General features: G+C 36.7%; 1 protein-coding gene across 1 annotated transcript in view; it reads left to right on the forward strand.

Moving 5' to 3' along the window:
* The window catches only part of NAV3 (neuron navigator 3), a 261,611-nt gene that overhangs the window by 206,006 nt on the left and 31,067 nt on the right, over nucleotides 1-24,538 (forward strand). Inside the window, exons 17-22 of the mRNA XM_031047935.2 lie at nucleotides 3,413-3,454; nucleotides 5,644-5,804; nucleotides 7,653-7,841; nucleotides 10,400-10,452; nucleotides 14,678-14,701; nucleotides 16,942-17,019. Of these exons, the coding sequence (XP_030903795.1) occupies nucleotides 3,413-3,454; nucleotides 5,644-5,804; nucleotides 7,653-7,841; nucleotides 10,400-10,452; nucleotides 14,678-14,701; nucleotides 16,942-17,019 (547 nt within the window). The remainder of the gene's footprint in view (nucleotides 1-3,412; nucleotides 3,455-5,643; nucleotides 5,805-7,652; nucleotides 7,842-10,399; nucleotides 10,453-14,677; nucleotides 14,702-16,941; nucleotides 17,020-24,538) is intronic.

Consider the following 24,538-nt stretch of genomic DNA (forward strand, 5'->3'; position numbering starts at 1 on the left):
TTTGAGACATCAAGTTTTAGGAAAGATTTGATGTAACCGGAAAGAACATCTACATTTCTTGCTAAGGACAGTAGACCGTGGCTGCCTCTCAAAAAGCAGTCACCTGCCATGGAGACAGCAAGTCTGCAGGGTCTCTGACCACACATCCCTCCAGGGATGATTAGACATTGCCTACACCTACTCTTCAGGATCCTCACGAAGCAATGGTATGGCATGAACACATAGCTCTTTGACCACTGCTGTATTTTGACCACTGGTCAAAGTTTACTCCAGCCAAATTTTGTGTCATTCAATGAGACTCTTTTGCACTGTAACAATCAGAAAATAGGTTCAGTAAATACTATTTGCTTTTTCAGCAAAAATTGCATCTCCCTCAGGACCTTTGCTAGTTTTGTGCTAGCAGTAGTTATTTAGAAAAGTCTATTTCCATTGTCCTAGCAGGGTAAGTCCCTATGTGGGAGAACACATATTTTCTCTTATGACGATTTAGAAAGATTAAAATAATAAAACAGGTACTTGTATTCTAAAATAAAACCATCTACTGGGGTTAATTGGTGAAATATCATTGATTTAATTGATAACATTTTCCAGGTGGACACATCACCAGTAAGTAGTTCTTTCGAACCCTTATTGCTGTTGGGAACTGCAAATTTGTGTTTTTCTTCTGCTTGGTCTGACTGACACAGCAAGAGATGCATAAAAATGCAGGAATATAGGAATTAAAAGTGGGCTCATCAGTGATAATGACTGCATTTTAAGATTAGCAGAGTGGAAGTAGTTTCTAATTACATGACTGGCTTGCTCTGTTTTACTTTAAAAGAATATTTAGTTTTAAAGGCCATGAAAATGCATTGAAATCCAATTAAGCTCTTCAAGACCTACAGCTGTTTTAAACTATTATAGTTTTAAGGTGTAAAACAGTGCATCATGTATCATATTATCTTGTGTGTTTAGCCATTTGTAGAAACCCACTTATAAGACCCATATCATCTTGGGCTACCCTGTCCTAGACCTCCCTAGGTGTTTCTTAGCTTGCAATAATTTCTTTTATTCCCTAACAGCTCTGCAACAATTAGATACAGCCTAAGGATATGGCTTTATGGCCCTTTCCCAAGCTAACCTCAACACACAGGATAGGTAGGAAACTGAGAACTATAAGGCTTCCTGTAATTTCTTCCAAGGGAACTTTCAGAGGTTTCAGCAGTGCATAAGAAACAAAAAGAGACAGCAATACAATGGGCTTGATAACTTCAGCCTACATCTGCATGCATTTTCCTGCAAGACTACTTTTTGCAGCTGACATGGCAAATTAGCAATGCTATGATACTCTCATCTCATCCTCACTTTATATTATTTGTTTTGAGCCGAAGAGACGGATGTCCATATATGTACCACTTGAATCAGGAAAGGATATTTCTTTTCATATCAGCCTTAGAGATCTTTTGAGCACTGAGGTCAGTTCAGTTCTATTTATCAGAAGTGCAGTTTCCATAGAAGTAATATATCCAGCTTTTGTAAGAATGCTTTTAGATACTAAAAAGATACACACAGTTATCAGTCTGAATTAATAGTTACATGGAACCATGGTTAATGCTTTCATGTAATTATCTGAAATCTAGGAGCACCTGTGCAAGATTTAGTGTTTTTAAAATGAATGTGCAAGATTTAGTGTTTCTAAAATGAATGAGTGTTCACTGTGCTCACTTTTATGCCATGGCAGTAGCTCCATGCTAACACTGAAAAATATTCAGCCTCATTTCATTTGAGTATCTGAATTCACAGATATTTTTAACAAAATTGTGTCATCACTATTAGACTACTTAAATGACTGACTTACAACTTTTGACTTGTGGATTGCTTTAAAGGAGCACTGATTGGCCTATGTATTTTTAGATAATGTGCTATAGATATTTCTGAAATACATAGAACTTCAAGTTAAAATATTAGCAAATGTATTGTTCATTAAGACGTTTGAAGTATTTGCAGAAGAAACTGGTGTTATTACGATTATGTTTATTGTTTTGAAATTTAGAAATTGATAAAAGTACGTAAAGAAACATCCAGGCCCCATTCTTCTCTGCAAAGAACTAAAACCCACATGAATCATCCATTCAAATTTAGGTTCTTTTTTTATCAACCATTCTTGATCCTTTTAGTTATATTGGGAGCAAAGTGCTGAAAAGGTAGCCTTCTGTCTTATAGAGGACTTATCTCACATGGATTGTGATAGCTGGGCCTGTGCTGAAACCCTGCTAATTTCTCCTTCCATTTGCTTTCTCCCCATGTAGACCAATGGCTTGTTTAAACTAGCAAAATTGCCTATAAAACTTCCTGGTGGTAACTGGTTTACCTCCATTAGTCTGAACCCTAATGGTGGGGCCACCAGACACCAGGCATGAACACTGTTTTCACTGCCTTTATCTGCCTGGATCAAGGTTACATGACAGCAGGGCACCTAGCATGCCCAGCACAATAGAAATGATCTTTAATAATGGTGTGAGAGTTTTCTTGAGTAGGAAGGGTCCTAAGTTACTGTTGCTCTCCGAGGTGTGATTATGATATGTAATACAGAAACTTTCTAAAGCCATTTTGCAATTTAATGCATACGGTGACACCGAGTTACATTTGTAGGGGGAACAAAAACAACACTGCAACACTTACTTGATGATAACTAGTACAAATTCAACCCACACTAGTCAGTGATTGATTTACCACGTCTTCATTTGGAAATGCCCAAATGACACTTATTTGAAGGAAAGCTAGAGGTTGCCCTTCTAGTGATGGGGTTTAAATTAGGAACACTCCAGCCGTAGATTTCTTTCTGGTAATCAGCCACTCTGCCACTATGTGTGCATGAATATGAAATAACATTGATCTAGTGCCACTTCTCATTGCCCCCACCATCACCTTACTGTGTGAGTCCAGCAACAACAGGAAGCCAAAGGTCTGTATGTTTAGCACACGTTTCTACATGCAGAACTGTCATTTGGCTTCTGGCAAGGCCATGCTGTCTCTTAGCAGGTGCCAGAACCTTCATTTCTTTTGGAAATCTATTGGCCTATCATAGGCAACTGTGAAAAATAGAGATTCATACTGTGACCATATGATTCTCACACAGCTTGCAGGGTGAAGCTGTAGGAAGGTTAGAAATTCTAAGAAGGACTTCCTTCTGACTTGGACAGTCTCCAAATTACTATTGACCCAGCCCAGAGCATGTCTAGATGAAAAATGAAGGTGCAGCAGTCCATGTCCTATTGTTCCCTCCAACAAGTCAGGGATTTATCATGAAAGATATATTAAGAAGCATTAAATGACCTTCTGTTATACACACAAATCTAGACCTTTAAAAATTTGTAATTCTGACCAGTCCTGTTTACTGTATGTCCTTAGGGATTTTTTTTTGTTTTAACAGCATGCAGCTTGACAGAAATACACTACCCAAAAAGGGATTAAGGTATAATTTTTTTTTTGAGCATGACTGCTGCTTCTCTGTTTTTCCTGTAACCTTTTCTACACTGTCTTTCCTTTTCTTTCTCCTTGTTGATCCTGTTGACAAGAGTTCTTGGTATTTATATTCAAACGAGAAATGTAGATTTTAACAGTGGACTTTGTCTTTCCAAGTCTGCCTGGTGAATGAATGTCCTTTCAAGATATATCATGTAAGTGAATACTGTTAAGAATAGCCTCCTTATGTAGTGAATCTTAAAGGGCATTAAATCCTTGTGAGCTAAAATATACAGAACAAGATACTTTTAGTAACTCAATGGAACTAATTGCTGAAAACATTGAGAAAAACAAGATTTTAGAGGTGGATCTGAACTTGGACTCTAAATACAAACTCTCATGCAAATTGTATTGAAGATACAGTAAAGGGTAGGGTTAGAAAACGCTAATTTCAATATCCAAGCTTTTCTCTCCTCCATCGTTAAAATAGGGGATCACTTTCTGGTCTCATCAGGCACAAAAGCCTGCCACCCTAATCCAGGAGGGAGATTTAGCAAGCAATGACATATGTACAGGCACACAGACACCCTGAACCCTTTCAGTCACTGAAATTGCATTATTCAATTTCTTGAGTTATTGATAAATAATATTTCAGGAAATGTTAAGATAATGCTAAAGTGGTGTCACATAGAAATCACCTTCTGCTCTTCTGCACTAGCTGTGCCTTAATAAGAATATAAGCAAATTTTCTGTTATACCACAATAGTCATTTTGGATTCAGAGAGAAGGAAAAAGGTGGAAGACATGAAAGAGGCACAAAGGGGACCCTGCAAGGGTACATTGGGATAATTAAGGTTTGTGGCTGTACAAAGGTAATGGTGGCTGAAAATGAAATGGAGTGGGAAAACAGCTTATAGGCATATGAGCCTGATAACTTATCCCAGAAAGACCATCAGTCTGGTTTAATATGCAGAGAACCCAGTCCAAGACCCAGATCCTGAATTCTCATTTTGCCGTCTTTCTGATCTGATAACCACTGGGTTACTCTGCTCTACCACATTAACAAGCAAAGATCATAGCTATCTTTTTGAAGGAGAAAGGACGTAAACATTTCATCGGGACAAGATGTTTTAATGCTATAAAATATTGTACAAAACCCCAAGCACAACATGGGAACTTACATGTTCATTTAATCTGCTTACTAAGCAGAAATACTTGTGCCTCACAAGCCTGAAGCCAGACTATCAAAACCCTTTCTGCTCTGCTGTTTGGGGAACACTGATGGCTCATGACAGTGGTAAAGAAGGTGATCATTTCTCAGCAGGATAGTGTGCTGAATGAAGCAAGCTATTGCAGACAGTGCTAAAAACAATTTCTTGATTAAGACCCACACTGTCTGCACATTTTGATGCTTACAACTGCCAGAATTGCCCTTCTTCCAGCCCAGCCAAGAGAGGCTAGGCCCGAGAGTTATCAGTTCTCCCTCTTAACCTAAGTGTCAAGTTGCACCTGTTTTATTGGTTTGCCATAGGAAGCAATTGATGAATTATTTCATTACCAGACTTCTTCCTCACAGAGTACTTGTTTCTGCTAATTGTGTATTTTTCCTGTCCCTTTCCCTCCCCCTAGTTTGGGGCAGGACACAATGCCAGGTAGCATTCAGAGCGGCAAACCACACGTATCACTGAGTAGCTGTCATTACCAATGCAAACTGCTTTTCAGAGTTGTTGATCTGCTTCACTCCTGTTCTCTAACCAACTGCCCTCATGAGCTGTGGCAGATGTCATTTTGTAAGCAGCTACTCACATTTATTGGCTTCTAGTCTGTCCATTCCCCATCCTACTGATACAGTTTCTGAGTTTTGCATCAACCTGTATACTTCCTATAGCTTTGAAGTCCTTGCCTGTCAGCTCAGTTGTCTGTCTTCTATGGTTTATCATCATATCTCTTTGAAGGAAGGGAATGCTGTGTTGGGGAGGGGGATGAAGAGGAAAAGGGCTTCTGTCCTGTACTTTTTCTGTTGTAATAAGATAGCAAATTTCACCTTGTTAAAATCACTGGTGATAGTCACTTGATTAGTCTTGATGTTTTCCAAGAGTTTTGTTCTGTCTAAGTGGTAAAGGGTATTTGTGTGGCAACTGTTTCTTTCCAAACTGTCACCTTATCATTGTTTTGAGCATGTCAGCTGTGATTTTTCAGATATACTCCATCATCCCGGCAGACAAGTCAGGAGGAAGGCAAGGAATGGCTACGCTCCCACTCAACTGGAGGCCTGCAAGACACTGGCAGTCAGTCTCCGCTTGTTTCCCCTTCAGCTATGTCTTCATCTGCAACTGGAAAATATCACTTTTCCAACCTGGGTAAATTCTGTTTCCCTTCACTGTTTCTCCCACTCTAGAATAGAACAATAAAATTCAACTGTTCATATTTCTTTGTTTCCCAGACTTGATAGTTTAACATCTCCATCACCATATTGTGGTACCTCACTAAGGAAGGGAAACTCACAGTGTTTTTCATGGAGTTGGCCATGGAATAGGCCTTTTATTTTGCACAGATTCTCTATGGCTTGCCCAAGGAGAAGAAAATCTCAGGCAGAGCTGGAAATTTGCTTCTAGTTCAAATCTACTCATCTTCTACAGTTCACAGTCAGTAGGATTCTTTCCAGAGATTCAATGAATGCTGATCCAGACACTAAACATCACGTTTTTTCCTGTACACAGGTTTGCTTTGAGATAGGCCTTTCCAATCCACTTCAGTGGCTGGACCTTGATATAGCTGTACTGGGCTCAATGCAAATCCTAACCTTGAATGCAATATAATATTTTGGGATGCAAGTCACATTTCAGATTTATTTGATTACAGGTCAAGATTTAGATTTGGTTCTTCTGGATCCTGTTTCAAGTTAATCCAACACAATTTTAGTTTTGTTAAGAATTTTATTTTTTCTTTAATTCTTAATAGAAAAATACTTTTTGTACAGTGCTGAACACATACTTAGGTTCACAATGAGCTTTTGTGTTTTAAGCTCTTACTGTGGAATTAGCAACAGCCTTTGTAGCATTCACACTGCCATCACTCTGTCACAGCTTATGGCATCTGTAAGTTACTGTCACTCAAAAGAAATTTGATCAGACATACAAATGTTAGTCTCTGTTATGTATGGGAAATGAAGTTGAACAAAGCCACTTTAAAAATGAAGTTAGATCCTGGCTAATCTATCCACTGCTTTGGATTTCTTCCATGTACTTGCAGTAGTTTTAGACACAGCTCTTGTTAAGCAGTGTTTCTTTCACACTATTGTTTTCTGCTTACAATTTTCTTCTTTTTCATTTAGTTCATAGATTTTGTACCCACAACACAGAGCAATAAGATCATTTTTTTAAAAAAAAATCATTTTATCATTGTCCTTTTATTCTTTCCACTACCATAACCCTATGGAATAATTTGCTCTCACAACACAACTGCTCTCATAGTTTATAACTTATGGCACATCTTGCATGACCAAAAATAAAATTCCAAACTCTGAGGCTGAATTTGGATAGACAATTGCCTTTTTCTTCTAGGCATTGAATTCATGTGGTCCAGGTGAACCAAGCTTTCCTTGCTACTGGCAACAAACTGTGCAAAAGCTGAAAGCAGGTTCATCAACACTGTTCTAGATTTCAACCACAAGTGATTGGACTAGTCTTTATTATGATAAAATTCAGCTGGCCTGTGCAGCAATTTTAACTTGATATAGTGGTAGGTGCTGTAGAAAACTGAAGGATAAACATCTTGCATGTGCCAATGAACTTTGGTCTTGAAAGCAGTTGGTAATATAGGTATATAGCAATAAAACACCGATACAGATCCATTAGAAGAGCTGCTCATAAAAAAATGCTTATGACTTCTTATTCCTTTTTAACTTTTAACTTTTGAATCTCTCCTATTGTCTTTCCATTTTGGTCTCTCAAAGTAAGCAAGTGTGTATTCAGACACCAGTGTTAGTGTTACCATGTGTTTTACAGGATTAGTCTCATCCAGCTCCAGCTCCTTGGAGATCATCTGCTTCACCTTTCTGTGGAGGCTTTCTATGTGGGAATAAAAGCCTTTCATTTTCTCGACAGCATAAACTCCACCTAACCATGCTGGTCCTACATTACAATTTTGTGCAAAACCAAAATTTATGTAATGGAAATGTGCTTCATTAATAAAGTTTTGTATTCCAGTGAGTCCAACCAACCTATCTCAGTTTAACCTTCCTGGACCCAGTATGATGCGTTCAAACAGCATCCCTGCTCAAGACACTTCTTTTGACCTGTATGATGACTCCCAGCTGTGTGGCAGTGCTACATCCTTAGAAGAGAGACCACGAGCAATTAGTCATTCAGGTTCATTCAGGGACAGCATGGAAGAAGGTAAGACTGAGTTACTATTTGGACCAGTGAATAGCCTCCCAAATAGGCTCCCAAAATAGTCCCTCAAGGAGTAGTAAAACTTAAAAATATTTCTTCTGCAACATAAAAGCTTGAATAATTTTGTGAACCGTTGTTTCTAATTCTGTTGAGCTTATCTCACAGGACTTCCTTACCCTAAAACATGTAAGAGATGCCTTTCACACAGTAATACACAACACTGTGTATGTCATACATGTGTAAGTTCTTTATCAGAAACCTTGGAGGAAAGGAAGCCATTGTTGGAAAATTATTTTATTATTTTTGCCTCTAAATTTGAAGTGTCTGAGCATGTCTTGACTACTGTGATTTCTTAGTCCTACTTATGTATTTCCTTCTTTTTTTCCACATGCCAGTGCTACTTAGTACCCCTTTCTTTTGTAGTCATTTAATTTTTCTGGTTTCCTACAGCCTCTTACAACAAACACTATGTGAATTTCTATATTCAACCTCTGTCACTTAATCTGACCTCACCTCTTTCTTTATGCAGCTTATTATTGTTGGTCTGGTTTCTTTAATACTATATACAGCACCTGGAATTTGGAGAATATATTGGGGTTTCATTTTGGTTCTTGTTCTTTTTTAACCACAGAGAATCTGACAACTCTTAATTAAATGCACTGTAACATTTTCTTCTGTGTAATATTTCTGGTAAATCTGATTATTTGCATAATTCCCATAAGAAAAAATTCTCACACCCTTTAAGTAAAGAAGAAACAAGGAACAACTCCCACTCTCCCCCCCAAAAAAAACAAACAAAACCCCACCTCCTCCCCAAAAAAAAAAAAAAAACAAAAAGCCCCAAAGCACAAAACCCTACAACCCAAAGCAAAAAAAATCCCACTAAAATTTAATGGAGATTTATTCTACAACATCATCTCATCTATCTTGTTTACTGCAAAGTGATGACAATATAAATGGTCTTTATAATAAGCAAATAGTTTTCCTCTGTCCCCAGAGCTCATAGTTAGGAGATAAAAAGGGGAAAAAAAAGTCTTAGATGAAATAACAGACAACTAATATTTTCACTTTTCAATTCCCCCTTCTGTATTTTAGATGATATGTCAGGCTGACATCTGGGTATGTAATTCTAGCAGTAGGGTGCAGGACAGATCAAGCTGTGAGTTGTCAGTACAGAGAGGATGGCTGATTGCACAGAAGCAGATCATATAATTCAAGGACAGAGGTGACTACAGACCCTTTGCTGAGAAATAGGAAAATTATCAAAGTAAACCCTGAAAGAATAATAGAGGAAACAAGGCAAATAATTTATGCATAGAAAAAGAGTGTTAAATCTAGAATTTCACTAATGGGTCACCAGTGGCTTTGATGAAAGTTTTTTCATTGGTTGTGTTTCATATCCAGCTGGAGTGGATAACTGTGATCAACCTGAGTAAATGAAAGTCAATGCAGCAATAACAAACAGTTTTCAGCAGTTTACGGTCATTAGAGATTAACATGAAATGATGCTGTTAGAAGGTCAATGTATTTTATTTAAGGTAGGAGCTCTGAGGAATTTTAAAGAATTATGTAATGGGTAGAGCCACTGTGTGCAAGAGCAGAATAGGAATTTGTCAAGAGATTTAAAGCAGAGACTGAACACCAAAGATAGATTCAAAGCAACAGGGTTTCAGTGGTCAGTGTACCACATCTTTGTAAGTATTTGCCCAGTTACAAAATTAGATTTAAAGTCTATTTGGTTAATCCAAGTGTTCTTGTATTGTCAGGTTGATATATGGATGCCAGATAGCTATTAAAGGAAAATAATTTAGTTATCAAACCCTGGCAGATTATAAATATTAAGCAAAATAATTTTGAAACAAAAATGCAAAGAAGTCATGAAATAAATGATCTTCTTTAAAATTCTCTACTAGTGTATTCTTTGTCGGAAGTGTCATCAGAAGTACAAGAGGCAACTTGGTTTCAGTTTAGTCTTCATTTGCTGTTTTCAGGGAGGCCAGAAACCGCATTTTTTCCTGCAACATTCACTTGGTGCTCTTGAGGCTGACTCTACTGATTATCAGTGGGAATATGGCACTACTTCTTGCAGTAACCCCTTCATGTGGATTACAAATACACGAGTCTGCATTGAGCTGAGGAGAAAAAACAGCTGAGCAAAGCCTGGGAACTCACTCCAAGGAGTGTGGACTGTTTTGCAAAGCATAGTCTCATATTAAAATAAGTTTGCTCAGCCTTGGACAGGTGTATAAATAGCTCAATTTCTGTTTTCTTTAAAGAGTGTATTTATCAAGTGTTTTGTTGTCAAAGCAACAAAAGTGATGCTTGGTTTGCTGAACCTCACTGGTATTCTCTTGCACCTCATACACAGGAAAGTGCTTTTTCTGTAGAACAATCTTTTTAAGTGTAGGAAAAAATATCAATAGCTTTTCTGTACTGACAGCTCATAAATGCTCTTTATGAAAGACTGGTTCTCATTTTAAAAATATGTTTACTTATTGAGCTCCATGGGGAATTTTTATGCTTTTATCAATATTTCATGTTATTTTCCTTTTTTTTTATAGTACATGGGTCCTCATTATCACTTGTCTCCAGCACATCCTCTCTCTACTCCACAGTGAGTATTTGTTCTTGTTCATTGTTCATGAAAATTTCAATACTTTGAGATCTAGAAGGGTTAAAATTGCACTGTAATAAAGCAAGGACATTTATTTTCAGCTTTGATATTACTGTCATGTCATTTTAGAATACATTATTTTCATAGGTTTATGTGACTTGCTCAGAACTGCTTAAATAAGGAAATGTATATTTTGAAAGCTAAAAAGAAGCTACTGGTCTAGGAGTCTCTCTTTAAAGGAGTCTTTATTCTCTTGTATTAGATAACTTTGAATGATAATCCTTATTTTCAGCTAATTTTCTAATTGCACAATTTACAAAGTGTTTTTGTCCCATCACTGAGGTACACTTCTTGAAAAACACAAGTGCCTTCAGGGTAAGGGAGATGCAATTGGCAGTTTAAATGTCTACTGTGGCAAATGACTGTGTTTAGATGTTATTTCCAAAGAGAATCTGTAAAAATTATTGCTTGTTGTTAATTAGATTAATTAGATTGAGTAATAATTGTATTCCAGCTCAAGCAAGTTCTAGTTTTGTTCTTTTTTTTTCAACCCCTCTCTCTGTTTTATTGGTTTGGTCTCTTGTTTTGATGTTTTCTGCATAATTTCTTGCTTCAGTTGTTCTGCTAACAAGAAATCATCCATATGGAAGGAGCTAAACATGTTTGGACATTCCCTTGCTGATACACAACAGTTGCTTTGCAACTTACTCACTAACTACAATTACATGTTGTACTAGCCCTTTTTCATGGCAGACCAAACCACTGATCTGCTTTCATATCATGCATTCATGAATAGTCTGTCTTCTTTGCTACTGTTTTGTAGTCTTTGCTACTATTTCCCTGTCTACAAGTCACTATGATCAGTTTGTATGGGGGGGTTGGCCAAAATTGTAATTCAACCTTTAATGTCAAATTTTAGAATAATTTTATGAAACTGGTAGATGGTAAAAAATTTGCAAGTGATACAGGATGTTTTCAGTACCTGATGAGTCAGTAGGTATGAAATACCTCTGCTCTGATGTGTAATGTAGCAGGAATTTGCTAATACTTTCTAGTTATATAGCCTGCTATCATTCAAGATTATTAAGTATCTTAAATATTACTTAAATCCCATGATATTAAAGAACAATATTTTTCCTGCAAAAAAAAACTTTAAAGGGTTTACCCAAGTGTAAGTGGTATCTTCTGAAACATCTGACTGAATTCACATTGCAGCTAAGCCCCACTCTTGAAGTTATGGATTATATAAACATAGTAATAGAAACCATAGAAAAATCTGTAAAGTGCAAGAGAGAAATTAGTATGACAAAATTAGTAGGAATGATTTTTGATCAGCATTTCTTCTGCTTGATCCCTCTCATCTTGTGAAACAGGTTTAAACTTTTCAGCAATTAATAAGATGATGCGCAAGTGGAGTATAGGAACGTGAAAGGCTGGCAATCAGTATCACTTCAGCTGAACGGACAGAGTGACGTTTCATTGTTCAATGTGACACTTTTGCTTCAGAAGAGCATATGCAACTCACTTTCAGCAGTTACTAGAGTAAAGGAGTACAAGAGCATTTTTGACTTAGTTAAGCAGCCCAAAATCACTAAGCAGTATTTCTAAAGAGACTGCCTTTCCATAAGTATCTCAATCAATATATTTACCAGGGTTCTCAAGCATTGCCTTAAGCCTTGGCATTAGTGGTTTTCTGCAGCCAAATCACTATAGAGATTCAAAGTACTAAATAAAGATCAAGACTTTTATGTATTATTACCAAAGGACAGCTGCAAATCTTGAAGTTTTTCTCTGAAGATTGTTTGAGAATTAGAATACGAGATTCAGAAGAAACATTTCATGATTTACTGCTATTGCAATGAATAAGTCCAATGAGACCAAAGTTCTGAATATTGAGTTTCTCTTGATTTGCATTTGGGTTTTCAGGACTTACATGAATAGACTGGAAATCTAGCTTGTAGAAATATGCATGTACAGAGGCAACCATTTGGTTTCACAGAAAAGTGTGCCCTGTAATCTGATTTAGTAGACTATATGACTGAAATACTGATTCAGTCTCAGCAGTGAATATATCTAGCTCTCAGAAAAGTTGAAAAAGATGTGTGATGGTGTATATTATGACAAGTTGTCTCTAATTTTAATCTCCTCCTGCTCAGTAGGTGAGACACTGCAGTTTGCATGTATTTAGTTAATTGCTATATTTCTCGCACTGGCTCTCAGCATAAGCTACACTTAGAATCCCTAGACATCATTAACTCTGCTAAGCCAAGCTCAAAGGAGATGTGTAAGGACATGTCATTTGTATGTTAATATTTTAAGTCTTCAAAAAAAAGGAGAAAATTAATCCTTACAAAAGTGGGATGCATGGATATCACGGAGAAGTAGAGGGAGGAAAAAACTATTTCATATTAGAGCCTTTTGAACCAATGTCTGGGTGCTGTCTTATAATGGTGTCAGTGCAAAGTCAAGTAAAAATTGCTCAGATGTATTTGGTTGCAGATTTTATTTTTAAATTGATAGCATGCCCAGAGTCATGTTACCTCTCTTTCATTTACTTCTTCCAGTGCCTGCAAAACTTGACTTGTGGAAGCCACCTCTCTGAACTCTGGGAGAGAGGCGGTGGTTCCTTATATAGTGATGGAGTCATCTGGTAACAATATGTAGCACTGCCTTCATCTGCAGGGGTTGGTGGTCTAAGGACAAGGGACCATGTCCCCAGCATATCAGCCTCAGGGAAAAATCATCAACCTTAGATTTGTTTGTTTTCTTGGCACAGTAGAATTCCTAAGGGAACAGGGTATTTCTTGATCTATTTGTGACTTTTCATGCACCGCATGTTTGAAGCAACAATAATGAAAATAGAATTTAATTTTTTTCTATAGGCAGATCTCCTTTTTGTGAATATAGATCAGAAAGTTAGTATCAGTATGTGTGTTATGTGAGTGCTGGCAAATAAAACAGTCATTGCACTAAATCATTCCCATGTAGTGACATGCCAGGTATTAGAGCAGCTGGAGCCAAGAGCTGTTTTAAGTGTTGCATGGGGAAATATCACAGTCTTTTTAGTGATTGTTAACGGATAAGCATGTATGGAAAGAGGCATTCTCTAAGTCTTCTTTATTATACTAGATAAAGTAAGAAACTGTTTTTGTAACGAATTCTTAAAATTCTAATAACACAAAAGTAGTGCTTAATACAGGCTTAAAAAAGCAGCTGTATCAATTTGTAACACAGATACTGCCTCATGTAAGGGAATCTTCCAGGAACTTTGGGTTTTCTTAGCCTTCCTAGTGTTATTTATAGTTAATTCTTCTACCCACATTTTCCTTTTACTGCTACTTCTCTTCCAGATAATGTTAGACTGCTTCTCAGAACCTGGGGCACCTCAGATCATGGGGTGGATTGTTTTCCAGTACATTAACTGCTTCTTATTTTATGTTCCAAAAGAGTTCCTCTCTCATGGCATGCCATTCCTTTCCATTGGAATCCTACTGAAGCAAGATTTCTCTGTCCACCAAATGCCTCCCAAATTAGACTACTCTCATGCTTACAAATCTAATGACTTACAAAGTCTTTTAGTTTCTTAGCTTGTTGAAAAAGACTGCTATGTAAATAGCATCATTACATAAGAATACAGAAAAATATCTAAAATTATTAAATATGATTAGCAAATTTAAGCTGAAACTTTAACTGACCTTGATAGCCCTTAATATTTTGAACAGTACTCTGTATGGAAGAAGTTACTTGGAAGTGCAAATGTACCTCTCCCATCATGTTCCCCCCATGTATGTTTTACTGATATGCTGTCAACTTCTCTTAGCTGGATTACCTAGTAGGAATATTGCTCAGTATGCAGTAAAAAAGAATACGTTTCAGGAGCAATTATAATCATTACAATGTAAAAGTGCTGGTCTGTGCTGTGGCAGCACAGCAAGTTTTCTTTTGTATCTTAGAAATGTAGCTGTAGTTTCTTTTGCTCTGTTCCCATTCTCCCTTTGTCCACTGTTTCCTGTTGTCAGGACACTCAGTAAACTCTTGGGGGTTTCATCTGGAGTCTTGACAAGTTGAAAAGAATTCCATTTATTGTTTTTACTGCATACCTCCTTTAAATGTAATGGATCTGTGAAGCTATTCATTTCACTTCAGTGTAGCTGGCTTTTATTTTCTATTACTGCAGTTATGTTCCACACAGTTTCTAAGCCATTTCTTCTTTGTTTTCTTCCAGGCAGAAGAAAAAGCACATTCAGAGGTAAGAACTCTTCTTCGTTTTTATATTTATGTATTGAATTATATTCAAGTATATTGTTTACCTGCTATGGATAAACTGTTAAGTTGATGGGGAAAATAATACCCTGTGTCTGCACTGTTTTTTAAGAAATACTGATTAAAATCTGATGTAGCTTCTAGCGCTCTAGAAGGTGTTTTCTTAGCATCATGCTGAAAAATACCTCCTGGCTGAGGTTCTAAAATAGTGAAAAGAATCAATGAGATTCAGGCTTCTGAGTGGAGGAGTTGTGATACGTCTGATTTCAGACTTAATACCACTCTTTACTGGATCTAAGGGCCTGTGCAATTCAAGGTAGTGTGCTGCCTTTCAGCAGAAAAATACTTCAAATGTTTGCTTTGAACTTCTCTCCCTTACATTTTGCATTATATTAAATTTCTGAAACTGACCACTTTGATGGATTTCAGAGCAACACAGATTGATTTCAGATATAAATCAAATCTGACATGGAAAACAGCTTCTTTCTCCTCACAGTGTATAAGAATGGGTGACAAGCCAGGGTCAGCAGCTGGATACAATTACAGACTTTCTCAAAACAAAGTCCTGGTTGTATTAAAAGGGCACCAAGGAGTAGGAGCAATAAAATGCAGCACCAAAGGGTGCACTTCCAATTCACAGAGCTGCATGCCTTCCAACTCCCGTATTTATGCTGCTCCTATTTTTACTACTCTAATCAGAGAAAAAGTCAACTAAAAGATATTTTGAAGAAGTTGAATAACATATTCTTCCTTACTTGACACAGTACATTTCAATATATTTTCTACCAGAATTTTCTAAGCTCCTTTCTTTGAAAGTTAAAGCAAAGGAGCTAAAGAAGCATGCCATAGCTAAGCAGCGTAAATGATAATTCCTCATTCCATTGCCCTTCATATGGGACTGTATGTAGAGGTGAAACGACTGTATAATTCCTACATGATGTCTTCTCAGTAGAGATGTTGAACAGCATTTCACAAGAACCACCTTTGTATAATTACAGGAATATGATGAAAATCTAGTTTAAGAGAAAACTTGGAAAAAGTGGCAGTCCAGGATAGGGAACAGGTCAATAATGTGTCTCCTTTGTTCTGAGCTAGTGTAAATGACCTAGCTATTTTTGTATCCTAGGTGCACAGGAATTTGTTCATTCTTAAAGCCTGTGCAGTATTCCCTGTTGGTTTTCATATGAGTCATAAAATTAAAGTGCTGAAATTGTCTTTACTAATGAACACTATGTGCTTCCTTTCCTAGGCTAGTTTTAGACATATTACTTTATTATTTCATGGTCTGGAAGAATTTCTTTTATGTCTGAATACAAAAGGGGTTTCAAAGTGAAACTCCATGCTGTGCTTAAGTTCAGTGCAATGCCTGGAGTCTCTGTAAGATCTCAGATAGTGTTAAATGAGCTTAAAATTATATGGAAGCTTCATGCTACATACCCATCTCAGCTGAAATGTAAACAGATATTTTTCTTCAGGATTCTGTTTTACATTAAAGGATACAGGAGCCTTGAATTAAATTTATTCTCATGTCAACAAGAACATTTAAAGCAACTTTTTGGGGTTTTTTTCTTTAGGTTGGCAAGCAGGTTTTTGAGTAGCATATGTTTTAAAGAGGCTGCATGTTTAAATTGCAGAGACTGTAGAAAGAATTGTGTTAGAGAGAAAGAAAAAAAATACTACAACTTATTAAGCTTCAGATGTACATGAAGCAAAAATCTGTGTCTGAGGTAGTCATCAAAGCTTTCTTCATGCCAGGCAGTGAGGGACTATTGTTTGGCCCTTTATCTGAGTCTAACGTAGACATTTAACATATGTTCTTTGCATGAAGTCTACAGTTAGGCACACTGAACCTCACCCAAATTCATGTTTCATAATCTTAGGCCTTATCCAGGGCTGCTGTACTTGACTGTACTAAGAATATATTTGGAACTTATAGGATTTGGTAAGAAAACATGACCTTTACATGTACAAACAGAGGGTTGTACACATGAAGCAATTAAGCATTTGCCCATATGTGCTCCCTTAACTGGGATCCAAGCTCATACACTGGTTAAGTGCAAGAAAACAGCTGGAGCAGCAGCACTAAGTGCCAACTTTTAATGAGTATGATTATTTCTGAGATTAAAACATGAAACTAAGACATTGTAAATCTTAAGAAAACGAACAAAAACCACAACAAAAAGAAAGTGCTAAAATACTGATAACAGGATTGTTTTTCTTTCCTAGCAAATTCAGAAACTACGGAGAGAGCTGGTTGCATCACAAGAGAAAGTTGCTACCCTTACATCTCAACTTTCAGCAAATGTAAGTATTTTTGCTTGTGATCATAAACAGTATCAAAGAATATATTATCAGATTGGGTAATAACTCTTATTCAGCACATCATCTGGGAAATTTTTACTAATTGTTTACTACTGTTGATTTTACTATTTATTTATAGTATATAATGAATTATTTCGTTAAACGTCTATATTGCCTCAGCTTCAAGCAGAAGAAATCTTGTAATCAAATACAGTGGAAATGGATGAGGAAGTTTCTATGCTCCATACTCATTGTTGTCACATTGTATGTGATAACAGTCCTTTCCAATTCAGTTTCACTCTTTTCTCAGAATCAATTAAAAAAAAAAAAGCCCAAAAGTAAGGAGACACAACCAAAGAAAGGGCATTAATTGCATAATCTAATAGAATTCATTATGGTTTCACTTCACAAAGATAAACCCTACAAAACACAGATAGATGTGGAAGAAATCACAGTATACAATTGTATATAGAATTCATATGCTGCAGTAACTGTGCTGATATATAACTAATGGAAAACGGGCTATTTCACAGATTGCTCCTGGTGTCACTTCCAGTTGTCACACACTGATAATATGAGTTATTGAACATGTTATCAGAAAATAATGCAATTTAGGGAATGTGATCTGCAATCTTGTCTGGTTACTATGGCTTCATATGAAGTTACTGTGTAGTTACTGGACAATCTGTTGTATAGTGATTTTTAAATGCAATTCAGGATATAACTATACTTACCATTTCAAGAAAAGCTGAGAGGCAGTTGTAAGAAAGTATCATTTTGCATTTCAAGAAAAGTTTCCTGATGTCCTCAGCAATCTGGAGTGCCTTTCTTTGCAATGTAGATGTACAGAGTATTTAGCTCTATAACTACTGTCATAATTTTCAAGAAATTATTTCAGTGCAGTAGTACTGTGTTCCTTTTGTGAGAAAATAATCTCTAGCTGTGTGAAAGTTCCTTGTTTTCTTAGGACAGCTACGTACGAAAATGTGGAAGATCTACTCTTAGCGCTTTCTGCTCTGTTGAGGTGTCTGTTGGTATTCATACCTCTGTAGTAGTATAGGTTGCCGGTCTATTTTGAGTTCTGGGAATGGGCTAGTGAGGCAGACAACACAGGAGTCCTACAATGTTTGTAAATTAAGAACCTAGATTCCACGGTGGCTTATTCATCTGGGAGTTTATAGTCAGAATGCTTATCCTGAGTATGGGGTTCCTTCATTCAGATATTGTAGACACAGATTTTCATCTTTGCCAGGCTGGGCAGGTCTTTACTCACCCATCCTAAGACCAACAAACAAACAAAAAAACAACACTAAGGGGTGAGAAGAACTAAACCAGCATGCTTTGAGTAATTGTGTTTACTAACAATTCTGCTGTTCTCTGCAGTATGCTCTTCTTTCCACTAAGAACACAAGGCTGCGGCAGCTCTGCCTTGCAGTGGGGAGCACAGGGAGGCTGGCTGTGGCTGAGCTTGTGATGCAGCACAGTCACAGACATCCCCACATCCACTCTGAGTGCCCTATTAATGCCCACACAGCAGCAGCTGATGTTAACCAGAGGAGTTAGCTTGATTTCTGCAAACCCCTGATCTAGTGGAAGGTGTACCTGCCCACAATGGGGGGGTTGGACTACATGATCTTTAAAGGTCCCTTCCAACCCAAAGCATTCTGTGCTTCTGAGCAGTGATGCCACATCAGTAAGACTAAACTGTTTGCCTGCAGTGGGCTTGTGCCTGTACTGGAGCTGGTGTGGGAGACACTGATGGTGGGAACTTAGGCAGGCCCTTAGTACCATTCCTTACTTCACCCTCTGGGTGTTTTGCCCTTCCCTATGTCTGCTAGCTATGAACAGAAAACACCATTGTATTCCTTCCTGATGATGTGTTAAAAGGAGAGTTGAAAGAAGGCTTTAGTTAGCCTCTATGCTTTTCCAGTCACCCCAGCAATGCTGTAGCCTACAATAAAGCAGCAGGTGCAATAGGGTGAGGATGGCAGGACATTCTCCTCTACAGCTAAGGCAATGAAACCATTGGGCAAATTGTGTTCAATCTCTCCCCAGTGTTATCTAGAAGTTGTTGACTAGATTTCTTTCCAGCATTCCTTTGTGTAGAGTAAACCTCATACAAACTGGTCTCTAATAGCATTACCTAGTCTAGGCAAATTCTCAAAGTCAGTTTCAAGCTAAAATTAGATTTGGTCCATATTTCAAATAAACTGAGAAAAGCTAAACATGGATAGTTACATTTTTACTTGGGTTTCACTCAATATCTGCTGCATGGATGAGAAATGAGTATGCATATATATGTGCATGCTGTATGTTGTATAAAGGTTAATTTAATCATATTCTTTTGACTGTGTCACTCACTTTCTAATCCATCTCCATGGTGACACTCTTTAAGCTCTCAGCCTATAAACAACCCTAAAGCTGATCCTTTTAGCACATGGGGTTTTTAAATGGTACCAGAGAAATCTGCCCTTTTTCCAAATCCACAATACATGGAAATTCCCTCAAAATTAAACTTGTTAGAAGCATGAAAGTTAGAGACTTAAAATTCTCTAGACATGAACAAGGGATTTAAACACCTTCACAATGAATACAATCTTAGAAGTATGACTAGATATTATAAGTAAATATTTTTGGGGATGCTGTCATGAGATACATACTTTACAAACCCAAATATTGAAAAGTATTTCATTATAAGCCTTTTTCTGAGTTCATTCTCTGCTATTTGTGATACAAAAGATATAAAGCATTAAAAAACAGTCCCACATAAGTCCAGAGGATCAAAAAAGACTGCTTAAGGATGTGTTAGTGCTAATTCTGTCAGTCCTGTGAGTACTTTATGAAATAAATTCTACAAAGTATCACTTAAAAACATCAGGAATAAAATCCAGCTTCAAAACAGTGGGTATATACTACATTTTAATTGTAATATGGCCTCTGAAATTGAGTCTAATTATGGGATTGATACTTAAGTGCCAGTGATTATATATTTTTCATAAAAATTATGAGAGTAACTAACAAATACTTGATTTAATTTGATGAACTTATGAAAAACCCAGATGGGCTTCTAATTTTCATGAACCTCACTTGCTTGTATTCATCTATCATTTATCTCCTAATCTAAGAGACATGCTTCATCAGCCCTCGACATTTAAAGGAGAAACAGTCCTAATCACAAAAGCTGAAATTTATTCTGAGAAGAAATCAAAACCATGTTTTACTCTCTAAATTGATAATACTACTGTGAGCCTCATTTTGAGCCCTGTTTTGATGCCAAACTGAACAAACAGTAATTCCAGTGCAGAAAAAAGTTTTGTTGCTGCCTATCGCTTCTGTATCTACAACCATCTTTGGCAGGCAGAGAACTATATGAACAGGGTATCTTCTGCAGTACCTTTGCTGACCCGAAAATTACTCAGTCCTTTCTAATGTCTTTCTATAAATGCATGCATCTTAGCCTCAGTCCTAAGGTCCTCCAAATTCCATACTTTCAGTGTCTGAAAATAGGCAGCACTGTTTTCCTCGCTGTGGTCTGGAGAAGGAGATTATTAAAAGCCAGAAATCTTGTTCTTTCCCAGTTATCTTGGGCTTGAATTTGTCAATGTTTCTCTTTGTAGAACTGAGTAAAAGTATTGTGTGCAAGGGGAAAAAAGAGCATCTTATTCATCTCATTTCAACACTATTCAGACCTTTCTTTGCTTCACCACAAAAGACTGTTGGTGACAGTAGTACATGGGTAATTAAAATACTCTCCAGCTGAAATCTGACCTATTTCATTAAGCCTTTGCTTGATATATTATTTTATATCAAAATCTGTCAATTAGAAGTTATAGCATTTCTCAGGCATGAGAGAAATGTCTGCTAAGACTTTACTTATTTGGTTTCATTTATTATTCAGGCTTTGTTGGCTGGACTCAAGTAGAATGCTTGATTTCAGCAGTTTATTTCATTTGATTAACCCCAAAGTGTTTTGCCTGCATATGATTAAATTCAAGCAGGTCCCAGCTGTTGTTTGCATGCTTAATTCACAGGTTTTTTCTGAGATTCTGGCTTTTCCCCTGGTGCCTGTTTTGATGTTGCTGAAGGGTAAATCTCAGTACTATTTAAGAAAGAGACTGTTTTCAGTGCAGAAAGTGTCCGGCCAGCAGACTTCCTATGTGACTGACAAGGGCTCAAATTCCAACGAGCAGCCTGAACCCAGCCTGTTTGGAGAGGCTTTGATCAGCGCTTTGTACTGCATAACGCCAAAGGGTGCATGCTTGCAAACTGTAGTAGACCCAGGATGCCAGTAGAAAGTGGAGGGGGTTCGCTGGCTAATACTCTTCTTTGGCCGGCTCTGAACTACTATCCGACAGCCAAACAGCAAGATAATAGCAGGCAGCGAACAGAAAAGGTCACCAGATGTACCCTTGCTTCTTGCAATCAGCCTGATCCCTTTTGGCCTCTCACACCTCCTTTCATTCAGCCGTGTCAGGTGGGAGGAAATTTTTTTATTTACCTTTATTTTATAACCCTGACCACTACAGGTCAAATTGCAAATGTGTCAGCAGATAGTCTTAGGATATGCCAATGTCATGTTCAGGGTGGGCTGTAAACCTAAGAGCTGAGGTATTTGGGGTTTGGCTGGCTGGAACCATTTAATAAGAAGGAAATGTTTACAATCAAATCTGTCATCTTAGTACTGGGGACTATTTCCAACGGGAATTTTACATGTTACTAGCAGTCAAAATTAATCCATATGTGCTGGATCTACAGATTAAGACCTGTACATCATCTCAATGTCTAATATGTATACCATGTTAAAGATGGATACATTTTGCTGTAGGCATACTTCCAGTAGTGCCCAGCTACTTAACTCTAATTCTAGTATGTGTGTTTCCAGAGACAAAAGCTATATTTAATTGTGAAGATGTATTTTTACCTCACAATAAGTGTTATTTAAAGCACATGTGGTATTCAGGCTATTCTGTATGGTGTTCAAACTATGTATGCCATGAATGAAACAGTTGAATCTGAACGTAGAGATTTCTAAGGTGTGAGGGATTGGCTGTAACTTAAAGAAATAAATTAATCTATTCCTAAATATTTTTATGAGACTGAAAGAATGGCTGCTTTTGGATAAAGAAAATAATCCTCAGCAATTGAGGGTTAATTACCAATCCCATCCAAATAAAGTTTTTAATTCAAATTTTTAATCTCTAAGGAGCATTTTCAAAGTCACAGTTACTTCTTTCTATTTGTTTCAATTTTTTCTGCATTATTTTGCATTTAACTATTTAAATGCAAAGTTTGATCTTAAATGGTAGTATATACATACATATGTTTTATGCGTGTTTCCATACACATGTAAGCATACTGATAATCTAGCCCTTTTCAAACTAACTTTTCTTGTTTTATTATATAATATTCCTGTTGGGACAAATACACATAGGATTCCAGCAAATAGGAGTTCCCTAGAGTGCTGAATAAATAAACAGTTGCTATCATAAGGAGAGCTAGCACAGTTTATCACTCTGAATGTACAATTAATACTTTGTATCTCAGAAGAGTATTCTGGTGCAATTACCATTTAAATTAATTAACAATGTGATTGAAGGTTTACTCTTGGTTTTCGTTTGATGGGCCTTTGAATTATGTTTCTTTATTATGAACAAATCAAGACCTGATAGTCTTTATCTTAAATGAGTTAGGAAGGATCCATCATCTTGATTCAGTTGCATATATGATGCAAAAATTGTAGTGTATTACTCCAAGAAGGTAATATATTCTATCACAAGCTGAATTTTAGTAAGAACCCATAGCTGTGACATGGCTGTCTTCAGCAAAAGACTGTCAAACAGTAGCTTGATAGTTTCAGTGACCTTTGATTACGTTTTTAATGATGCTTTTTAGTTTGTTAGTTTTCCTATATGTTCACTGTGGTTTATTCATGTACAATAGAAGGTGAAGTCGCAGCTATGGAATAGTTAAATATTCTGCACAAATATGCATGGTTAGGTACCAAAGAACTGTGGTTATCTCAGTTTAATTGTGAGAAATTGACAAAAGCAATGCATAATTAAGCAAATTATTCCTCTTTTCAAGCTCTCAGTCCCCATTGTTATTCTCATGGTAAAGCAGAACCACGGGCCATCAGCCAAGCCATAGAATTTTTTTATGAGACAGGGAAGAGTAAGCTCCATTAGTTTCCTGTTAAACACATGTAATGAAAAGACATTTGGCTATGAGTCTGTGATAGTGCATCTACTTTGTCTCTGATTGTGTTCTGGATCAGTGGTCATCAACTTTGGAATTAAAACATCATCAGTTAATCTGGATACTTTTAATATGTGGCTAATTATTAAAGTGAAAAGTAAGTTTAAATGCTACTTAGTTTTATTTTCTCAGAGGAATACAGTAGTGAAAATTACCAAAGGCTGTAGTTTCCAAACCAGCTAGAATAACTTTGTATCAATCAACAGGTTTATATCAATCAGAGGTGCATTTGACATGTATTCCAGGTCCATTTTATTTAAAATTACAACTTCAAGAATATAATCTGTTATAAATGTTAAAATAGAAATAGACACAATTACTATTTTATCTTTAAGACATTCCATATGTATCTGGTTTCACATTTATTGAAAGTTAGTCCCTGAGGTATGTATCCTTTATCAAAAGAATTATCTCTAGGGCATCCCTGCAGATGCAGAAATTGGGTGGATTATTTACTAATACAATTTACAGGCAGTAAACTTGTAAGAAGTTTAATAAGTATAAGGAGTTTACAAGACACTGAAATGTTTATAGCAATCCAAAATAATTTACAAAACACAAAAGCCACTTGTCAGTATAAAAATTATGAAGTGGAGACACAGAAGTAGGCCACTATCATATATATGATAATCTTTTTTGAGGAATAATATACAGAGCAAGCTGGCAAGAAGCATTTTTCCTTCTCCTAAAACGCATAACAGAATACTTTCTGAACTATGTCTTTTTCTGCTTATACCTCAGACTCAGTACAACCACATACATTCAAATAACTTCAGCTATGCTTGTACAAGCATGTAAATCTGTAACTGAAAAATTTGCCAGGTACTGTGTCTGCATGTACTGCTATAATAAAAAATAGATTTTTCTCAGTGAGGAAGCTCAGTTAATCCATTTCTGCATTTAAATATGTTGGGTTTGATTTATATTTCTACATGTATCTTAGTGCCTATGTTTGAAAACTTTGCCTGTTACCATGCTTGAAATGGTAAAGAGAAAATAAGTATTTTCTTCTGCTTTTACTATTTAGTGTTGTGAGACAGTGGATGGAACTTTATGGAATTTCATAAAAATCTAATTCTTCCTTTTGCTTGGCAGCACAAGCTGGCTTAGCATGTTGGTTTCTTTATGACCTCTTGCCCTTCTTGCTCTGTGTCAGAACCAATGAAGAGTTGATGCATTGTTTGTATAAATTTTGCTCAGTAGAGTGTAGGGTGAGTGTTGTTAGAAAATAAAATGAAAGTTTATTTTTTTAAAACCTTTTAATCAG

The sequence above is a fragment of the Melopsittacus undulatus genome, chromosome 5, assembly GCF_012275295.1.
Source record: "Melopsittacus undulatus isolate bMelUnd1 chromosome 5, bMelUnd1.mat.Z, whole genome shotgun sequence".
In the NCBI taxonomy this organism is placed as follows: Eukaryota; Metazoa; Chordata; class Aves; order Psittaciformes; family Psittaculidae; genus Melopsittacus; species Melopsittacus undulatus.